Raw genomic sequence first — 20,502 nt, forward strand, 5'->3', positions numbered from 1 at the left:
ACTCCCCAAGTAACCGCAATGGCCGGTGCTGTGCCGATCCAAAGCCAGGAGCTAGGAACTTCTTCCAGGTCTCCCACATGGGTGCAGGGTCCCAAGGCTTTGGGCCATCCTCGACTACTTTCCCAGGCCACAAGCAGGGAGCTGGATGGGAAGTGGAGCTGCTGGGATTAGAACCGGCGCCCATATGGAATCCTGGCCCATTCAAGGCGAGGACCTTAACCATTACACTATCGCACTGGGCCCTAGAGGAATATTGTCAAACTCAAGTCAAGTTTGTGACTCCTCTGTTCAGCACCCATCGGTGGGTTTCCGCTTCATTCATAATGAAGGCCAAGTTTAGAGGCTACCCTTTGCTTCTGACCTTGTGTCTTTGCTTACTCTGATTCCCCCACACAAGCAGCTTGGCTCTTTACCCATTGAGCCATCCACCTTGGTGCCACAGACCTTGACAGCTCTGAGTGTGAGAACTGGGACTGGGGGCAGGCCAGGCTAGGCTGGGCTACAACATCCATTGACCTGCATGCGCACTGGATTAGGGAGAAAGCCAGGCTGGGCTAAGCGACTGTATCGACTGGTGTATGCAGGAACCACAGTAAATGCAGGGTGGTTGAGCTTTTCTACAACATCAGCTGGCAGGTGCTGGGAATAGGGGCACATCCTGTCAATCTAGACTGCAGAACCACCTCAAAAGTGCAAGATTCAGGCCTGGGTGTGTGCCTAATAGGGGAACTGTGGGCACCTCTCTGATGAGCTATAACTCCCGCTGGTGAGCATGAGAACTCGTGCTGCAGGCGGACTGGGTGGACAGGCAGTAGCAACTGCCAGCATAAGTGTGGGCTGTATAGTGAGGTTGGTTGAGCTGAGCTACGCTATAGCACCCACTGGTGTGTACAAAAGCCAAATGGGATGTGGGACAGACTGGACCAGTCTGCTTCACATATTGGTAGGTGCAGGACCCAATACTGGGGGCGGGCCTGGTAGGGTTATTCCATTTAGGCTGCAGTTCCCACTGGTATGCATGTGGGCCAAGTATGTGGTGGGCAGGAGTGGTCTGGGCTGCAGCATCCATTGGTTTGTGTAAGAGATGCGGCTGGGGACAGAACTGACTAAGCAGCTACAACCACCAGTGTGTGTACATGCTGATGTTGGTGACTGACTAAGCCAGACCCTTTACTGGCAAGCACACAGGAGCTAGGTCTGGGGTCACCTCAGACAAGATCTTGGGGGACCCACCCCCCAACTGAACTGCTGGACTAAGAACTCCATCCATGGGGAGAATCGCAGGATTTGTGGTCTGACCTTGCTGTCCATGAGTCAGAACTGGGCCTCCTCAGTTGCTGAAGACGGTGCAGTGGACGGCATGCCCAGATGCACATGGGAGACATGGCAGGCCACTGGGGCCTGCAGAGGACATCTGGTACCGCAGCAAAGGATGGAGGGCAGAACGAATTGAGTAGCTACCTCAGGCAAGCGTTGCAAGCAAATATCCAGGTAAACGGAGGCTCTAGGTGGCCTATGTCAGTTAATGGACCTTGGAAGGATTTCCTCATTCTTGCAGCAACAAATTCAACAGCACTTCAGAACCATCCAAACCTCTCAGAGCATGCTCCACACTGCGCACCCTGAGATGACACAGGGCAGCCATCCTCCAAACCATTCAGCCTCATCCCCCTCGCTTACTTGCAAGTACTGTGGCCACAAGGCACTTGTGGCAGCCCTCTGGCACTTGGGCTGCCCTGGGTTAATACCCCTCAAGCATCTTAATGAGTCCACAAGCCCCGTCTGCCAGTATACCATGCCAGCATGCCAGCCTGGGGCCCTAACTCACCTCACCCCTGCCTGCCTAGGACCCAAACTTGTGTGGCAGTTTCCAGGCCTGCTCCTCTCTGCTGACCCCCAGCCCAAGTCTCCGGGTCCCCCGAGGCTGCCTAGGTGCCGCTGTAGCAGAGGGAAGAGACGAGCCTACCCGAGCTTGGCAATAGTAGCTGCCACTAGACTGCCAGTGGCTCAGGAGGAGGAGGAAGGGTGGAGTGCCTGGACCTCTGTTTCTGCGCTGTCCACACCACCGATCCAGCAAGCCTGACCACTGTGGTGAGATGTTAGCTGTCACCCAGTTTCACCCCATCATAGTGGTATTTCTGCTGTAAAATTCATATGTCTCATTTGCATATCATAGATTTCAAGAAGTCCTGCCATACCTGAATTTGTAATTTTAAGTAGCATTTTTCTGATTTTTTTTTTTTTTGCCATAGAGTTCCCGTAATAAGATGGCTTGGCATTTTTACTTAGGTCCTTGTTGAGCACTAGCAACAGAGCTCCAGGGGTGGGAACAGGATGAGGGGTCACACTGAAAGGACTTTGAGGAGTGAGCCAGAGGGAAAGGGCACAGGCCCTTCCTCTCTCTCTTTCTCTTTCCCTCTCTTTGCTTCTCTCTCCCTCCCCTTCTCTCCTTACTCTGTCTTCCCCTCTCTCTTGCTCTTTCTCTCTCTCTTCCCCTCCCTCCCTCTTTCTCCTGTCGCATCCTCTCTCACCCTCTCTATCTCCCCCCTTCCTCTTTCTCTCTGTGTCTCTCATTCTCTCACTCTTGCCTTCACTCTGCCTCTGTTCTTGCCTTTCAAATAAAGTTCAAAAAATTTAGAAGTCAAATGTGCATAAACACCTATGTAAATACGAATAAAGGGATATTTTCAAAGTTATACAACAAGTATTCGATTAAGTTCTACTGAAACCTGGAATAAAGAATGTTTACATTGGTCATTGCTGTGTGACATCATATTGACAGAATTAATTGCCACATTCAAGCAAGAGAATTTAGACAGAAATGCAGTACATTGGGAAGGGAAGAGGGAGAGCTGTTTTATGTGGAAATAATGTGATGGTGTATGCTGACATCTGAAGAACTCCAGAAAACCTGAACAAGAGAACTGAGTAAGATGGCAGTACGTAAACTTAGCAAATAAAACCCAATATATTTTTTATGTTTTTATGGTGAAAAAGATACATTTGGACTTAGAAAGCTGGATGCAGTTTCGATGCCCCCAGTTTTGTTGGTGTTATCCAGAGCATCGTAGCAGGAGCCAGCCGCATGTACGCCTTCTTTTCTGCATCAGGCCTGTTCAGGATGTTGGCTTGGGCCGCATTCGTGTCCTAATGTTCACCTGGGGCTTGTTGGCCTTGACATCCACAATGAAATGAGTGTGTTTTTGTCTTCTGTCTTTGTTGATGGCACAGTGGTCAAGTTTTTTCTTCCTGGGGGCGCTCTTCCCAGAGTACTTGGGCTGCTGCCACAGGCGCAGCGTGCTGGGCCGCGGGAAGGTGGGGGGCGGCGGGAAGGTGGGGGGTGACGTGCAGATCTTCTAGTGGCTGTGGACACGGTCCAGCATCGCCTTCTCAGCCTTCAGAGCCTCCCCTTCGGCTTCAGCTTGGTGGCTTTGCAGGGGAGTTTCTTCACCTTTGGCGCCATCTTGCTGACAAAACCCAATACTTTGTCATATTCATGATAATTTAGTCTGAAAATATACTGGAAGTCTGTAACATCAAACATCCATTAACATCAAGCAAAAAATTTAAGCACAAACGTGAGAATAAGGCAACTCCACAGAACAGAGCTTTCCTGACAGGCGCAGAGCTGAACACTTGGAAAGGCGATTCATATGTCACGTTCACTGATGGAACAACTTGGCATTACAAAGACACCACTTCTTTTTTTTTTTTTTTAAAGATTTATTTATTTTATTACAAAGTCCAGTATACAGAGAGGAGGAGAGACAGAGAGGAAGATCTTCCATCCGATGATTCACTCCCCAAGTGAGCCGCAACGGCCGGTGCTGTGCCGATCCGAAGCCGGGAACCAGGAACCTCTTCCAGGTCTCCCACGCGGGTGCAGGGTCCCAAATCCTTGGGCCGTCCTCAACTGCTTTCCCAGGCCACAAGCAGGGAGCTGGATGGGAAGTGGAGCTGCCAGGATTAGAACCAGCGCCCATATGGGGTCCTGGGGCGTTCAAGGCGAGGACTTTAGCTGCGAGGCCACGCCGCCCAAAGACACCACTTCTGCACAAGCGAAGGTATTAATGAATTCTTATCCCACTAAATTTTTTTTTCTTTTTTCTGGTGCAAAACAAGTGATACTAAATGTCGTATGGAAAAGCAAACTAAAAAGAATGAAAAACTAAGAAACCCCTGAGGGGCAGACATTTAATCCAGCAGTTAGGTGCCTGCAGCCGGCATTGAAGTACCTGCTCATGCCTTAGGTCTGCTCCAGCTTCTTGCTAATGTGAATTCCTGGAGGCAGCAGGTGGGGGTTCAAGTAGTTGGGTCCCTCCACCTGCTTGTGAGAGCTGATCTTGTTCACGGTAGGGCCATTTGGAACACGAACAGCAGGTGAGAGCTTGCTTCCTCTCTCTCTTTCTCCCTCATTCTCTCTTCCTGCTTCTCAAAGCAAAATAAATAAAAACTTAAAGAAGGGGAGACCCCAACATGAGGACGTGCCTGCCAGCAGGCTTCTGTTGAGATGCTGTGGCAGGGCAGTATGAGAAAGCTCTGCTCCATTCCATTGGCCACAAACCTACAACTGCTCTAAAGCCTGCCTTAGCAAGAAAACTGCATGGATGGTGTGTGGTGCAGATTCATATGTTGGCCTGTGATACAGAATAGAGGGTTCAGAAATAGTAAGTAAAGGAACTACAATATAATAAAGATAGCAGCTCGCATCATGAAAGAAAAGATAGGTAATCGCATAAATATTTGGTAAGTGATGAAATCAGTTCCATACCCCACACTGCATTCCTGTATAAACTACAAAGGGATATTGTGTGTGTGTGTGTTTCATATTTAACTTTTTATTTGAAAATAATTCCAGGCTTGTGAAAAACAGTATAAATCATGGTCATAAATCATTCACCTAGATTCCTCATTTGTTATTTTGCCATAAATCCTTTGCAATTCATTCATTCTCTGCCTTGAATGTTAGAGGAAGATGCGAATATAGTGTCCTCTAAATACTTCAGTATTATTTTTAAGAATAAGAACGTTTCCTTATGCAGTAAGAGACGTTGCAGGAGGCAGGGGATTGGCGTTGAGGATGTGTGGCCTTTCAGCAGGATTCCGTTGTCCTTCAGCCCCTTGTTCAGCTCCACAAGCCACGCTAGGATCGTGTGTTTCTGTAACAGTGGCTGTGTCTCTGTGTCCTTTAAATTGAAAAGGTTCCTCAGTCTTTATGTTTTTATTTTGAATCTGAGTGCCTGAACGCCCCTCCATGCGGGTGTATCCCGTGCCTGCTGGTGATTAGCTTCGTAGTAGACGCTTCCAGCAAGAAGGGCAGGGAAACACTGTCGCTGCTTGTGCCATCAGCTTTCTTCCTGCTGGAAAGGGTCTGTTTCCCTTTCTAATGGCTGTGTGTTCTGCTCAACTCGGAGATGCTCTAGGCAGATTTCCCATTCCAGGGAAGACTTGCTGCTCAATTGTGATTGCTGTGGTTGGCAGACAACTTCCAGTCTTGGAGCTTGACTCGCCTCGGTCGAGGTCACCCCCTTGCTGGAGCAGCCCACATTCTGCGCCTGACTTGGGCAGCTCTGCTCACGTCAGCTCTTCGCTGCTGACAGAAGCAGGGCTGCATCGCAGTTATGTTTCTCCCTCAGTGCAGTTCTGCTTCCTCCGCTCCCTTCCACAGTGTGGTTCCCTGCTGAATGTATGGACCCCAAACTGTCTCAGCATCTGATTTCAGGGAAACTAGCCTGAGACAGTATCGTATGTGGAAACACTTTGAACCACTCTAAATAACCTACTCCTTGTTGCTTTCAGTCACTCTTTGTAAAGCATCTTTCCAGGATTCTTGCTTTTTTTTTTTTTTTTTTTTTTTTTTTTGGTAAATTCTATCACGTCTGCATTTATTAGAATGCTATTACTATAAGGAACAGTTTATCAGCTCTTATAATTTATTGATTGATTCATTCATGTACATCCATATACACTTGGGGATTATAACCCAGCATTTATTTTGCTGCTCAAATTATCCCAAATTTGGCCAGGGAGAGTCCTGTCAATTTGTTTTCTGTGTCATAATTTCACACATTCTCATAATTTTTAGGACTTCGTTGCTTTCTGGCAGCACACATTTTTCAGGCTCATTTGATATTTTTCCTTCTCCTGGATTTGGTTGTTTCATTATGGACCAAACATGAATTTTACAAACTGAATATTTGGGGATATTGCCTGGCAGGGCTAGGCCATACTGCCACCCACCAGTGTGTCGGGGAAGGGGCTGAGCCATGTGAGGCTGCGCTGTGGTGCCAACCGGGATGTGAGAAAACTGGGTGTGGGAGTGGATTCTGTAGGGGATTTGTGTACTACAGCACCCACAGGTTTGCACGAGAGCTAAGGATGATGATGGGCCAAGCCAGGCATGCTCACAGAACTCATCTCACTCATGCTCACGGGAGCTGGCCACGCTGGGCCAGGCTGCAGCAGCTACTGGCGCACCTGAGAATCGAGTCTGGGGGCAGGCCAGGCCAGGCTGCAGCACGTGTCAGCACATGCAAAGGATGTGACAAGTGGCAGACCATGCCAGTTGGGGCCTAGCACCCATCAACACACATGAGATCCAGGGCTGGGAACTGGCAGGGGAACTTAAGGAACTCTTCTGCTAGGCCACAGCTCCTGTTGGTGAGCCCAAGAGCAGGGTTTGGTGGGCCAAGCCAGGTAAGGCTGTAGAATGCGTGAGAACTGAGCCTGGATGTGAGTGGGAGCCAGGACAGGGTATGGGCTGCACTGGACTAGGCTGTTGCACCCACTGATTGGCATGAGAGCCAGCCAGGGCTAGTGAAGTCCAGGCTCAATGAGGCTGCAGCACCCGTCGTTGACTGGGGGTGGACTGTGTCAGGCTGCGTAGAAGCACCCGCCCACACATGCAAGATCTGGGGCTCATCATGCATGTGGTCTGGATCCAGGGGCTGGGCCAGTTGGTCTAGACTCCAGCTTCCCCTGGCGCTCATGAGAGAGAGCCAAAATGGGAATGGGAGAGGCTGGGCTGGCTCATGGCACCTGCTGGTTTACATGAGAGCCAGGCTATAGCAACAAAGCTGCCACGTCTCATACTGCTGGTTAGAGTTCTAGTCCCTGTGTCAGAGACTTTGGAAAAAAATTAGAAACATAGATTTGTTTTGGTTTGTTAATACCACAATTGAGAAACGACACCAAAAATAAACTTCCCCAAGTAACAGATGCACATGATCTTCTATTGCCAACTTGTAATAGCAAAAAACTGAAGACACCCCACATGTCCAAAGCCTGGTTATGCAACTGAGTGTCTACACAGAGGGACGCAGTGCAGCTCTTCACAGAAATAACTGTGTGTGTGCTAATGCACAGTGATTTCTAGAACTTGTAGGATGTTTCACAAGACTTCTGAGCTATTCAGAAAGCCGCCAGCATAGGATTCTGGGAAGATGACTTTTGAATTGCCATACATCGCTGCATAAAAATGCAACGTCTTGACTAACATCTGTAGCCGACTAGCTTGATGGAAGTAAGAGTGGGCTTCAGACCATCAAAGTGACTACAGGCAGAGATACAACTTGAACCCTGATAGAAACATTAACTATCTTCCTGTAGACCCCAAACCAAAGATTATAAGGAAGAGAAAGTAAGTTTCTAGTGGTAGTAAATATATGCCTTAACAATGTAGAGACAGCACAAGTATTAGAGAATGAAGAACTTATGGGAAAAATTGCTTAAACTTGCATGTGGTATTACTTGCTGGTCTCATTATCTGTTGATTGCTCGGTTAACATAATGGGATATTCTAATCTTTATCCCTTGTGGCCTTGACAAATAGGAATCTCAGTGGGAAAAGGGAGATTCAAATGTTAGACAATGTTAAATAAAACTTGTGTAGATTTGAATTTTTATTGGAAATAGAACTATACACTCATGAGAGGTTTTTTTTTTTTTTTTTTTGAAAGAGAAAAAGTTGATTACCAGACTAATCCTTCATAGGGAAGATTCTATTAAAAAGCAAAGTCACAGGATACAAGATGAATAAGCAAAACTTTGTTGCATTTCTAAAGACAGCATGAGCAATTAAACATGGAGATTTGGGCAGGTGTTTGGTGCAGTGGCTGAAGGTGGTAGTGCTGGGGTGGGTGACTGCTGTTTCTGATCTGGCTTCCTGCTGATATGCATCCTGGGCAGGTGGGTACCAGGGAGTGCAGGGTCTGCATGGAGCTCTGGGCTCCTGGCTTCAGCTTTGCCCAGCACTGCCTGTTGTGGACATTGACCAACTGATAGAAAATCTCACTCCGTCTGTCTCCCTGCCTTCAAATTCTTTTTCTAACAACATCAAAAACATGAGATCTTTTAGAGAAATGTGATGAAATATGTACAAGCTTTTGTGTATTGAGAAAAAATGCGAAAAGTAAATTAGTATTCAACATTAAGAATTGTTTTTTTGATTTATTGTTGGTGTTCATTTTCTTGTATAATTTTTTTTCAATAACAGGATAAAACAAAAGTACGTTTAATGACATCTGTTCCATTTTAAAGTCACCTTATTGAACGATACATCATGAAATCAATAGTTGTACATCTAGGAAATTTACCAATGGAGCTCTCCTCCACTGGTGTGTATATTTTAATCTGTCTCATGTGGGTATCTCTTCCGTTTTGGTGATTGGCTAGAATAGCAATCTGGATCATGAACATGCTTGTTGGCTTCTTATGATTATCAGTTAAAGGAACATGTGTCCAGCCACTTGGGTCCACCAATTCAAGTTGCTTGCTAAGATGTCAGTACTATCCAAAAGAATCCGAATTTCTTGAAGATTGTGAAAATTATTTCCTGCTCTGACTGAGATCTTGCTTGGAGTATAGCTTTCATCAGATTTGTAGTCTGCGTAAATGCATAATGTCTTCACTGTTGTTTTTCTCCTGAATTGGATGTTCACTAAATGAGGCTGGGAGCCAGCTGACTGCCAGTAAGTTTCAAGATTGTCATCTCCTAACTGATCCACTCCAAATCCTGGTTTGCAAGACGAGAGTGACCAAACAGCTTGTGACCCAATTTCCTGTACTGTTCCAGTCCTTTCCAGCTGCTTAGGGTCAGCACCAGGAGGTGTCTTGTTTGGTGTCGTCATTTTTTAAAGAGTTGCCTTCCAGATCCCGCAGGCCACAGTTCCCGCTCCCGCAGCTCTGCGCCACTCCCACCCCGCCGTCTTGTATAGTTTTTTATGTAATCAGATGTATCAGTCTTTTTTTTTAAAAAAAGATTTATTTATTTTTATTACAAAGTCAGATATACAGAGAGGAGGAGAGAGAGGAAGATCTTCCATCCGCTAATTCACTCCCTAAAGGGCCACAACAGCCAAAGCTGAGCCAATCCGAAGCCAGGAGCCAAGAGCCTTTTCTGGGTCTCTGGTCTTTTTCTGGGTCCTCTTCTGGGTATATGGTCCCAAGGCTATGGGCTGTCCTCAGCTGCGTTCCCAGGCCACAAGCAGGGAGCTGGATGGGAAGTTGGCCCACAAGAATTAAAACCAGCACCCACATTGAATCCTGGCGTATGCAAGGCAGGGACGTTAGCTGCTAGGCTACAGCGTCGGGACCTGTATCAGTCTTTTTGTAATGGCATCTAGGTTTTATGTCATTGTCTGAAAAACCTAATCCCCAAAATTATACATATCCGGGTTTCTAATTGAACTTACATAGTTTGATTTTGGGTTTAAAAAATTTAAATCTGGGAACTAGCTTAACCTGCTGTCTTGCATGTAGTACCGGCACCACATGCTCATTACTGGTTTGAGCCCTGGCTACTCCACTTCAGATCCAGCTTTTTGTTAATGAGCCTGGGAAAGCAGCAGAGGAAGGTCCAATTCCTTGGGACCCTGCGCTCATGTTGGAGACCTGAATGAAGCGCCTGCTCCTGGCTTCAGCCTGGGCCAGTCCTGGCTGCTGAGACCACCGGGGGAGTGAACCAGAGGATGGAAGGTTCATCTCTTCTCCCTCTCTCTCTCAGAAGCCTAGGATGGCAACTTTCTGGATAGCTCAGATGTCTTGAGAAACATCCTACAGGCCACAAGCAGGGAGCTGGATGTTCTAGAAGTCATGGTGTATTAGCACACAGACACTGCACTCTGTCCTGCTATGCAGACCCTCAGTTACGAAACCAGGCTTCAGACTCAGTGGGCTTTGTTGTTGTTGTTAGTAGTTTTGTTGAGATCAAACTAAACTCACAGGTTAACTTAGGGGTCTTGATGACTTACCTTTTACAAGAACACTGCTTCTCCATTTATGCAAATTCTGTGTGTCCTTTAGAAGCATCGACACAGTTCTCTGTGTAGATTACTCATTTATACCTCTGTTCTTTGGTTGCTTCTACATAAAGCTTTTTTTATTGTAACTTTTGTATAGTGACCTCATGTGTGCAAGAAAGCTACTAATTGCTGTGTATCAGCTTTTATACACTATCACGTCATGCATATATATTAATTATTTGCTTTGTCAGTGACTGTAGTAGCAAGAGTGATAACATTTGCCTTTTTTTTTTTTTTTTACAAACATTTATTGTATTTCTTTTTAAGGCACAGTTAGAAAGAGAGGGAGAGACAGAGACCTTCCATCTACTGGTTCACTCCCCAAATGGCCACAACGGCCAGGGCTGGTGAGAGCTTCACCCAGGTCTCCCACATGGCTGCAGGGACCCAAGGACCTGGGCCATCTTCTGCTGCTTTCCCAGGCTCGGTAGGAGTGAGCTGCCTTGGAAGTAGAGCAGCCGAGACTTGAGCCAGCACCATGTAGATGCTGGACCCAGTGTTTGCCTTTCCAATCTTTATGCCACAAAGCTGTTTCTGTTTTATAATTGTGTGGCTAGTATATTGCTCCCCAGTCACTTTCACATCATGGCATACACAGAAAATTATAATCTTGTAGTGTAGCAGCAGGCAAATAGAAAATGTCATGTGCGATCAGAGGTGATCAGCACAGTATCACATAACTGCAGGCCCTGAAAGTTGGGCGATGGCTGAGAGAGGCTTGCAGCTGTCCGCAACAGTGTCTGTCTTTGCCTTCTCAAGGACTACCAATTGTGAACATGCTCTGTTGTTCCTGACTTTAATGATAATACTGCTGGATATTATCTCATTTAATTATGCTGGTTTGTGAACTTATATTACATATATATATATATATATATATATATTTTCATTAAGGAAGTATCCTGTTTTATCAAGTTTTGGGGAAAAAATGAATATGGGCTTAAAATTTTTTTTAAGATTTACTAATTTTTATTACAAAGTCAGATACAGAGAGGAGGAGAGACAGAGAGGAAGATCTTCCATCCGATGATTCACTCCCCAAGTGACTGCAAAGACCAGTGCTGTGCCAGTCGGAAGCTGGGAACCAGGAACCTCCTCCAGGTCTCCCACGCGAGTGCAGGGTCCCAAAGCTTTGGGCTGTCCTCAACTGCTTTCCCAGGCCACAAGCAGGGAGCTGGATGGGAAGTGGAGCTGCCAGGATTACAACTGGAGCCCATATGGGATCCTGGTGCGTTCAAGGCGAGGACTTTAGCCGCTAGGCCACGCCGCCGGAGACTTAAATATTTTTTAAGCATTGCTGCTCTGCACCACACTTTGAGTCTAAAACAAGGAATAAAATGGGAGACACTATAAGAAAGAAAACAAATTTGAACATACTTTAGTTCAAATTCTGTCCACACCATGCATGTTAACTCTGTGACCTTAGGTAAAGCATTTTAGTATTTGGAGCCAGAGATAACTTCTTTGTAAACTGGAGCTAATGGTAGTTTTGAGGGTTACAAATGCTCTAAGACATGATTCCACACTTCTGGGAGCATGCAGCTCTTGAGGGACAAAAGGACCCTCCGCCCACCAGTTGGGGTGGCCACATGTCACGTCAGAGAGCCTGGGTTCATGACTTCCAGCTCCTGACTCCAGCGACTTAGAGGCAGCCATGATGGCCCAAGAAATGGAACTCTTGCCACCGCCATGGAGCCCTGAGTTGACTGCTTGATTCCCAGCTTTAGCCTCAGACCAGCAGGAATCATTGTGGACATTTGAGGAGTTTGTGCCAGCAGGTGGAGGAGCTTGCTTGCTTTTTTTTCAAATACTTTTTTTTTAAAGATTTACAAATTTTTTTTTTACTACAAAGTCAAACATATGTATAGAGAGGAAGAGAGACAGAGAAAAATATCTTTCGTCCATTGATTCACTCCCCAAGTGACTGCAACGGCCAGTGCTGCGCCAGTCCAAAGCCAGGAGCCAGGAGCTCTTCCGGGTCTCCCATGCAGGTGCAGGGTCCCAAGGCTTTGGGCCGTCCTCGACTGCTTACCCAGGCCCAAGCAGGGAACTGAAAAGGAAGTAGGGCCACCAGGTTTAGAACTGGCACCCATATGAGATCCTGGAGCATTCAAGGTGAGGACTTTAGCCACTAGGCCACCGCATTGGGCCGAAAATAAATTTTTTTTTTTCCCTTAAAAACTAACTGCAGTGAAGTAGCATTGCGGGTTTAGGTGTTATTTGTGATGTTGGCATCCATTGCCAGAGTGTTAGTTCTTTTTTTCTTAAGTTATTAGTTATTTTTATTTTTGATGATTTTTACATAGTTTATGAGGGTGATTAGGGACTAGGGCTACAGGAAGTTGAGTGAGATCACCATTTCCACGTTTTCTTTTTTTGCTTCCTGTATCTGGGGGAAGGGCGGAGACAAGGAGAGAAGCCACACCCAGCCTCCCAAATGCCTCTGCACCCTGGGATGGAGGACAGCCATCCAAAACCACCCCAGAATTCACGATGTGAGGCATGCTCTAGGGGTCCCGCTCATGAGGTTTCAATAGTTGAACAGTTCTGAATTACTGCCGATCTCGCCACTCCAAGCACAGTGAAATCTCTCCAGAATCCACTGGCTGACACAGTCTACCTTAGAGTCTCTGTTTGCCCAGTTATTCACTGCCAACACTTGATCAATTTGTTCTGTCCTCTGCCATGGTACCAGGTGTGCTCCGCAGACTCCAGTGTACTGCCATATCCTCCATGTGCATCTGGATATGCTGTCCACTGCTCCATCTAAGACACTGAGGAGACCCTCACCAGCAGGGACTGTGTCCTGACAGAGGAGTTACCTAAGTTCCTGCATCAGATCCTCTTCCAGTGCCAGATCTCACGCACACCAGTGGGTCCATGGGCCACCCCTACTTAGTCCATCTCCTGTCCTAGCAGGAGCAGTGGCCTTTCCTGACCGGCTTGCACCCATCCCAGTTTTTACTGTTGGGTGTGACAGCCCCTAAGCCTGGTCCACACCCAGAAACAATTCATACATGGCTCACCATGGGCAGAGACCTAGCCTAGCCCGTACCACACCTACCCTGGTTCTCACGAACACCCATGGGTGCTGAGCTACTCCACTTCTAATCCAAATTCCTGCTGGGGCACCTGGGAAGACAGTGGGAGTGATCCAAATACTTGGTCCCCTCTACTCACGTGGAAGACTTCCAGACTCCTGGCTTCAGCCTAGCTTCTCCTTTTCCTTTTTCTTTTCTTTTTTTTTTCTCCTTTATTTTTTTTTTAATGATGTTTACATAGTTGATCAGGGTGGAAAGAGTCAAGGACGAGGAGAAAATGTATGAGACCACTGTTTCCAAATGTTTTTTTCTTCCTCCTGCATCTGCGGGAAGGGGGTGGAAATAGGGAGAGAAGCCGCACCCAGCATCCCAACTGCCTCAGTACCTGGGCATGGTACACATCCAGCCGGTGCCATCCCAGGGGCCCTGGTGTGGAGCATGCTCTGAGGGTTCAGCTCAAGTGGTTTTGAAAGTTCTGAAATGCTGCTGATCTTGCCGATCCAAAGGATGAAGAAATCCTTCCAAGGTCCATTGGCTGACACACTCCACCTTAGAGTTTTCATTCGCCCAGATACCAGCCCCAGCTTTTCTTTTCTCAAGGATGCCAAAAGGTTTTTTTTTTGGTATATTTTAAAATTTTATTTTTGATGATATTTACATAGTTGAAAATAAAAGACAAGCCATGTAAACCATTGATTAGGGTGGGAAGGGTCGAGGAATGGAGAAAATTTGATGAGATAATTACTTTCATTTTAGTTTTCTTCCTGTATCTTTATTTTTGTAATTATTTTGTGTTGATAATCTTTACGTAGTTGATTAGGGCACAAAGAGTCCAGGGCTACAGGAAGTGTGCCCCGACATTTCTGATACAGACAATGTGAGACAATCAACCCATTGTCTAGATATATCCAACACTTTCGTGGGGAGTCCGTGTTTTGTTTGCAAGCAGAGATGCATGTTGCGTTGTGTCTTCACTTCTGATTATGGTAGTCTCCATTACTCCACCACTATACATTCCAATTTGCCTGATGGATTTCTTATATTAGAGAGAACATGATATTTCTCTTTTTGTGATTGACCTATTTCACTGAGCATAATCTCTAGTTGGGACCATCTAGTAGTTGCAATTTGTATCATTTCATTATTTTTAATCAGCCCCAGCTTTTTTTTCAAGATTTATTTTTTTATTACAAAGTCAGATATACAGAGAGGAGGAGAGGCAGAGAGGAAGATCTTCTGTCTGATGATTCACTCCCCAAGTGAGCGCAACGGCTGGTGCTACGCCGATCCAAAGCCGGGAACCAGGGACCTCCTCCAGGCCTCCCACACGGGTGCAGGGTTCCAAGGCCTTGGGCCATCCTCAACTGATTTCCCAGGCCACAAGCAGGGAGGTGGATGGGAAGTGGGGCGGCTGGGATTAGAACTGGAGCCCATATGGGATCCTGGTGCGTTCAAGGCGAGGACTTTAGCTGCTAGGCCACTGCACCGGGCCCAGCCCCAGCTTTTGACAGCCATTTGGGAGAATACAAGTAGATACACTCTCACTCTCTGTCAGCATGCCTTTCAAATATTTTTAAAGTATATTTTAATAAAAAACAGTCACTTCAAAGAGAGAGAAACGGCATGTCAGAGATGAGAGTGATCAGTGCTGACATGAAGTACACACTGATCTGCCTAAAGAGAGACAGGCAGGACTCCCCTGGAGCCGGGATTCAGACTGTGCTCGCCAGTGAGCTGGGAAGGAGCCAGTGCATCTGACTCTGCTACATGTATTTATTTAGAATACGTAGACGAGAAATATGTGCAGTAACAAAGACTGGAGAAGACTGTCTAGATGGTAGCTGGCGGAGCGGCCTGCAGTTAGCTCCTCTGTGGACTTGGGGTTTGCTTGTGAACGGGATTCCGAGTGCAGAGCTGCACTGACAGGTGCAGCCGTCAGACTAGCTGCTGGCCAGGGTCCAGTCAACGGCTGATGAAAACAGCTTGTGCTGCTGCGTCGAAGGAAGGGAAAGAGGGAAGTATTGAAGAAGAGGTGACAGGTTTGAAAAAGACTCAGTAGTGTATATATATATTTGCATTTTTATTGGATATGCAGATATATAGAGAGGAGAGGGAAAGAGAGGAAGATCTCTTGTTGATTCACTCCCCAAGTGACCGCAATGGCTGGAGCTGAGCTGACCCAAAGCCAGGAGACTGGAGCCTCTTCTGGGTCTCCCACGTGGACACAGGATCCCAAAGCTTTGGTCTGTCCTCTGCTATTTTCCCAGGCCACAAGCAGGGAGCTGGATGGGAGGTGGGGTTGCTGGAACAGTGCCCATATGAGATCCTGGTACATGTAAGGTATAGACTTTAGCCGCTTGGCTACCAGCCTGTCTGGTTGGATGTATTAAACAAAATAGTGATACAAGATGGAAGAAAATGTAAGAGAAGTATGGGCCGATGCATTGGCTCAACTAGCTAATCTTCCACCTCAAAGTGTTGGCTTTCCTATGGGCACAGGTTCATATCCTGGCTGTTCTACTTCCTGTCCAGCTCATTGCTTGAGACCTGGGAAAGCAGTGAAAGATGGGCTAGGTCCTTGGGAACGTTCACCTATGTGGAGACCCCAAAGAAACTCCTGGCTTCTGACTTTGAATTGTCTCAGCTCTGGCCATTATGACCACTTGGGGAGTGAACCAGTGGACAGAAGATCTTCTCTCTGTATGTGTGTCTGCAAATCTGCCTTTCCAATAAAAGTAAATAAATTTTGGGGGAAAAAAGAAAATATAAGAGAAGTAAACACTGACTTTTGTGTACTTAATTTCTTAAATGCGTGAGTGTTGGCTTCATGGCAAGCAGTCCCCATGCAGTTGGCTGCCTGTGGGGAGGGCAGGCCCAGCCCTGTGCTTGTGGGGGTGCTGGGGGATGCTGCCATTGGGGGCGTGATGAGACCTCATGTCTGGCAGGCAGAGCAAGCGTGGAGATTTCCCACCGTATGTGGTTCAAGGATTGATCATGGAGGGACATAAGGAGATATTTGTCCGGGAAGACTTGTGAGGGAATATGTTGCAGATGAGGAAAGTGTTCTGAGGGATTCCCATCAAAAAGGTTATTGTACTTTGAGGTAAGAGACGGGGCGGAGACCCAGCGATTTGGACGAAGGAAGCTGCAAAACTTTTTTTTTTTAAAGATTTATTTATTTCATTACTAAGTCAGATATACAGAGAGGAGGAGAGACAGAGAGGAAGATCTTCTGTCTGATGATTCACTCCCCAAGTGAGCCACAACGGCCGGTGTGCGCCGATCCGAAGCCGGGAACCAGGAACCTCTTCCAGGTCTCCTACATGGGTGCAGGGTCCCAAAGCATTGGGCCGTCCTTGACTGCTTTCCCAGGCCACAAGCAGGGAGGTGGATGGGAAGTGGAGCTGCCGGGATTAGAACCAGCGAAGACTTTTTTTTTAAGATTTATTTTATTTTCATTACAAAGTCAGATATGCAGAGAGGAGGAGAGACAGAGAAGAAGATCTTCTGTCCATTGATTCACTCCCCAAGTGAGTGCAACAACCGGTGCTGTGCCAATCCAAAGCCAGGAGCTAGGAACTTCTTCCAGGTCTCCCACATGGGTGCAGGGTCACAAAGCTTTTGGCCGTCCTCGACTGCTTTCCCAGGTCACAAGCAGGGAGGTGGTTGGGAAGTGGAGCTGCCGGGATTAGAACTGGTGCCCATATGGGATCCTGGTGCATTCAAGGCGAGAACTTTAGCTGCTAGGCCACGGCACCAGGCCTGCTGCAAGACTTTTATGGGTTAGAGAGATGTACCAGGCCTTGTAGGAGTTCTCAGTTGGACTAGTTAGCCTGGATTACAGCTGATTAATGTCGGTGCATACTACAGCTGGGGCTGGGGACCTGCCTGGCAGGGTTAGATCCCAGTGTCACACAGTGAGTCAGAACATTGGACAGGTAATGTTAGGCTGGGTGATGACACTAACCAGCACATGAGAGAACCAGGTCTGGGAGCAAATTCTGTGGAGAATATGTGGGCCCACCCCTGTGCAGCAGCAATATCCACTATTTGCTTAAGAGCTGGGTGTGGTGACAGTCTGAGCTAGGAATGACCATGGAGCTCCTGACACTCAAGGCTACTGGTGTTAGGTACAGGTTGGGCAGGTCCAGGCTGCAGTACCTGCAGGCACACCCTAGAGTAAGGTTTGGGTTGGGCTGGGCCACAACAGCTACCAGTTCCTACAAAGGTCAGGATAGAGAGAACAGACTATGCTGGGTAAGGACCTGGTACCTGTTGGCACATGTGAGATCTAGTTCTGGGAGTAGACCTGGTGGGGGAACTTAAGAAACTCCCCTTGTGGGCTGTAGCTCCCACTGGTGAGCACGTTGGTCAGGCCTAGGTATTGGTCAGGCCGGGCAAGGTAGCTCCACTTGTCAGCAAGTGTGTAGGTTGGTTCTGGAGAGAGGAGGACAGGGCAGGAGCCAGGCTGGAATGCGAGTCATGCTGGGCTAGCCTATCACACCTGCCGGTTTGCATGAACCAGGGTTGGAAGATTACTGTGTAGGGCTAGGCTGTAGCACTTGCCTGTGAGAGCTGGGACTAGGGGCAGGCTGGGACAGGTCAGGTTGCAGCATCCAATGGCACAATATGGGGGATGGGCTATGCCAAGCTGGGTCAGAACAACCACTGGCACATGCAAGATCTGTGGCTGGGAACAGGCCTGGTTGGGGAGCTAAGGGCATGCCCCGGCTTAGTTGTGGTTTCTACTGGTGAGCGCAAGAGTCAGAATGGGGACAGTGATCTGGGCAGGACATGACTAGTGTCCGTAGGCATGGGTGTGGACTAGATCTGGGGTGTGCCAGAGTGTGTCTGACTTCAGCATCACTGGTACTTATGAGAGCCAAGATAACGTAGGACAAGCTGGGCTAGGTCTTGGCACCCACTGAGCCACACGAGAGCTGTATCTGGATGTGGACGAGCTGTGGCTGGGCTGTAGCAATCAACAGTAAGTTCTGGAACAGGTGTAGGTCAGTTGGGCAAGGCCACTGTTCCTGCCAGGACAGGAGGTAGACGCAGGTCAATCTGAGCCAAGGACCCACCAATGTATGTGAAATCTACCACTGTGAGGAGACCTGATAGAGGAACTTGGGGAACTCCTTTGTTCTGAGGCTGTCCCTGCAGGTGAGTGCAAGAATCAAGAGCAGAAACATCCCAGACCATGCCAGGTCACAGCACCTGCTAGCATAAATGGGGGCAGCCACTGGCAAATCAGAACCAGGATAGGGTGCAGGACAGGCTGAATTCGGCTGCAAAACCAGCCAGTCCATATTATGGCCAGGACCGGGGCTGGCTGGGATAGGCTAGGTGGCAGCACTCACCAGCTTGAGCTGAAACTAAGGGCATTCTGGACCAGGCCAGGCTCTAGTATCCACTGGCAACCACTGAGGTGAGGCTCATGCCAGACTGGACCGCAGAACCTACAAGCTCACATGAGACTGGAGGCGGGGAGGGTTCCCCTGCTGGGCCACTGCTTCCACTGGTGATCATGAGTACTGGGACCTGGGGTAGACATGCCAAGAGGGATTGGGGGAGACCCATACGGAGCTAACAGACTGTATCCACTGGAGCAAGCATGAGCTGAAGTAAATGCAGGTTAATTGGGCTTTGCAGCAGCTTCAGCTGGCAAGTGCTGGGACTGAGTGCCAATCCTGTCAGGCACGACTGCAGAACCACCTAACAAGTACAAGAGCCTGGTAGTGGGCCTGTTAGGGAAACTCTTGCACCTCTCTGATCAGCTGCAACTCTTTCTGGTGAACATGAGAACCAGAGCTGGGGGCTAGACTGGCCAGACAGGTGGTGGCACCTGCCAGTAGGAGTGTGGGCTGGATAGAGGGATTGGTTGAGTTGAGCTAGATTTCAACCCCCCATTGATGTATACCAGAGATGAATGGGGTGCAGGACCGACTGGGTCAGTCTGCTGCACACACTGGCAAGCATAGGAACCAGGGGTGGTGGCAAGCTTAGTTGGGTTCATTGGGGGTCACACCAACTTGGCTACAGTTCCCACTGGTGAACATGAGGGCCGAGTGTGTGATGGGCAGGAATGGGCTGGGTCACAACATCCATTAGTTTACATAAAAGAAGGGTTTGGAAATAGAACTGACCCAACAATTGCAAATCCCCATGTGTGTGTGTAGACTGACACACAGGAGGGACTGAGTAGGACTCTGTGTTGGCAAACACAAGAGTCAGGGCTGGGATCGCCTCAGATTAGGTTTCTGTGGGGATTCCCCCAGCTGAACTGCTGGACTCAAAACTCCAGCCGTGAGGAGAGTGGTAGGACCTGTGGTCTGACCATGGAGCGCATGTGCTAAAATTGGACCTCCTTAGTGGTTAATTAAGATGGAGCAGTGGATGGCATGCTCAGATGCACACAGAATATGTGACAGTTCATTGGAGCCTGCAAAGCACATCTGGTACCATAGCAGAAGAAGGAGGCCAGAAAAGTGCTCAATCTGCCCAGCCAAGTTTTGACAGCAAATATCTGGGTGAATGGAGACTCTGGGGTAGACTCTGTCAGCCAGTGGATCTTGGAAGGATTTTCTCGTTCTTGTAGTGATGAGATAGACAGCATTTTAGAACTATTGAAGCCACTTGAGCAGAGCCCTGGGACACCAGGGACCCTGAGATGGCATCCCCGGGTTCTGGGGTGGCGGGGAGGCTGGGTGTGGCTTCTCCCCTAGTTTCCTTCCTACCCTCATATACAGGAGGAAGAGGGGGAAGGTTTGGAAACAGTGGTCTCACTCACACTCCCCTAGTCCTCGACCCTTCCCACCCTGGTCAACTATGTAAACATCATCAGAAGTAAAAAAGAAACATTTTTTAAAAACCTGAGTGTTCAGAGAGAAAGCACACTCTGAAAATTACACAAATTATTTCCATTTTCTTTTGTAGAAATAGATTTACCTAATACATGTTCGCAGGTGCAGAAACTAAAAGAATTGATCTTAAAGAAGAGAGCCGAACAGAGATGAAGAAGGGCAGTCAAGCTAGGGATAGAGAAATGCTGAATAACCTGTATCACAATATGGTTGGATAGAGGCAAGTTCAGGTGCTCCACAGAGCAATAGGGCAGCTGTCATTTACAGTAGATAATAAACCTTCTAAAGTTTATTACA

At 47.7% G+C, this 20,502-nt stretch overlaps 2 protein-coding genes across 4 annotated transcripts in view; one reads left to right on the plus strand and one right to left on the minus strand.

Annotated features, from left to right (window-relative positions):
• Positions 1-20,502, plus strand: part of ZDHHC20 (zinc finger DHHC-type palmitoyltransferase 20) — an 88,921-nt gene that overhangs the window by 17,342 nt on the left and 51,077 nt on the right. The window contains exon 1 of one of the 3 annotated variants that reach the window (XM_058670982.1): positions 2,981-3,087. The exons of the other annotated variants lie outside the window; for them this stretch is intronic. The gene's annotated coding sequence lies outside the window, so the exon portion shown is untranslated. Of the gene's footprint in view, positions 1-2,980; positions 3,088-20,502 lie in introns of those variants that run through there. 3 annotated transcript variants of the gene reach the window in all.
• On the minus strand, positions 8,539-9,199 carry LOC101518983 (anaphase-promoting complex subunit 10-like). Its single transcript, XM_004577584.4, has 2 exons — positions 8,803-9,199; positions 8,539-8,770 (listed from the first exon to the last, which is right to left on the minus strand). The coding sequence occupies exons 1-2, from the start codon at positions 9,126-9,128 to the stop codon at positions 8,539-8,541; spliced, it is 558 nt and encodes a 185-aa protein (XP_004577641.2). The 5' UTR covers positions 9,129-9,199.

Source organism: Ochotona princeps, chromosome 12 (assembly GCF_030435755.1).
Source record: "Ochotona princeps isolate mOchPri1 chromosome 12, mOchPri1.hap1, whole genome shotgun sequence".
Taxonomy (NCBI): domain Eukaryota; kingdom Metazoa; phylum Chordata; class Mammalia; order Lagomorpha; family Ochotonidae; genus Ochotona; species Ochotona princeps.

Bases quoted from the DNA above. Each gene is read 5' to 3' on its own strand.
- LOC101518983 (XM_004577584.4), bottom strand. From the start codon at position 9,128: ATGACGACACCAAACAAGACACCTCCTGGTGCTGACCCTAAGCAGCTG. The intron at 8,771-8,802 runs GATTCTTTTGGA...ACATCTTAGCAA, and splicing joins CACAATCTTCAAGAAATTCG to GCAACTTGAATTGGTGGACC.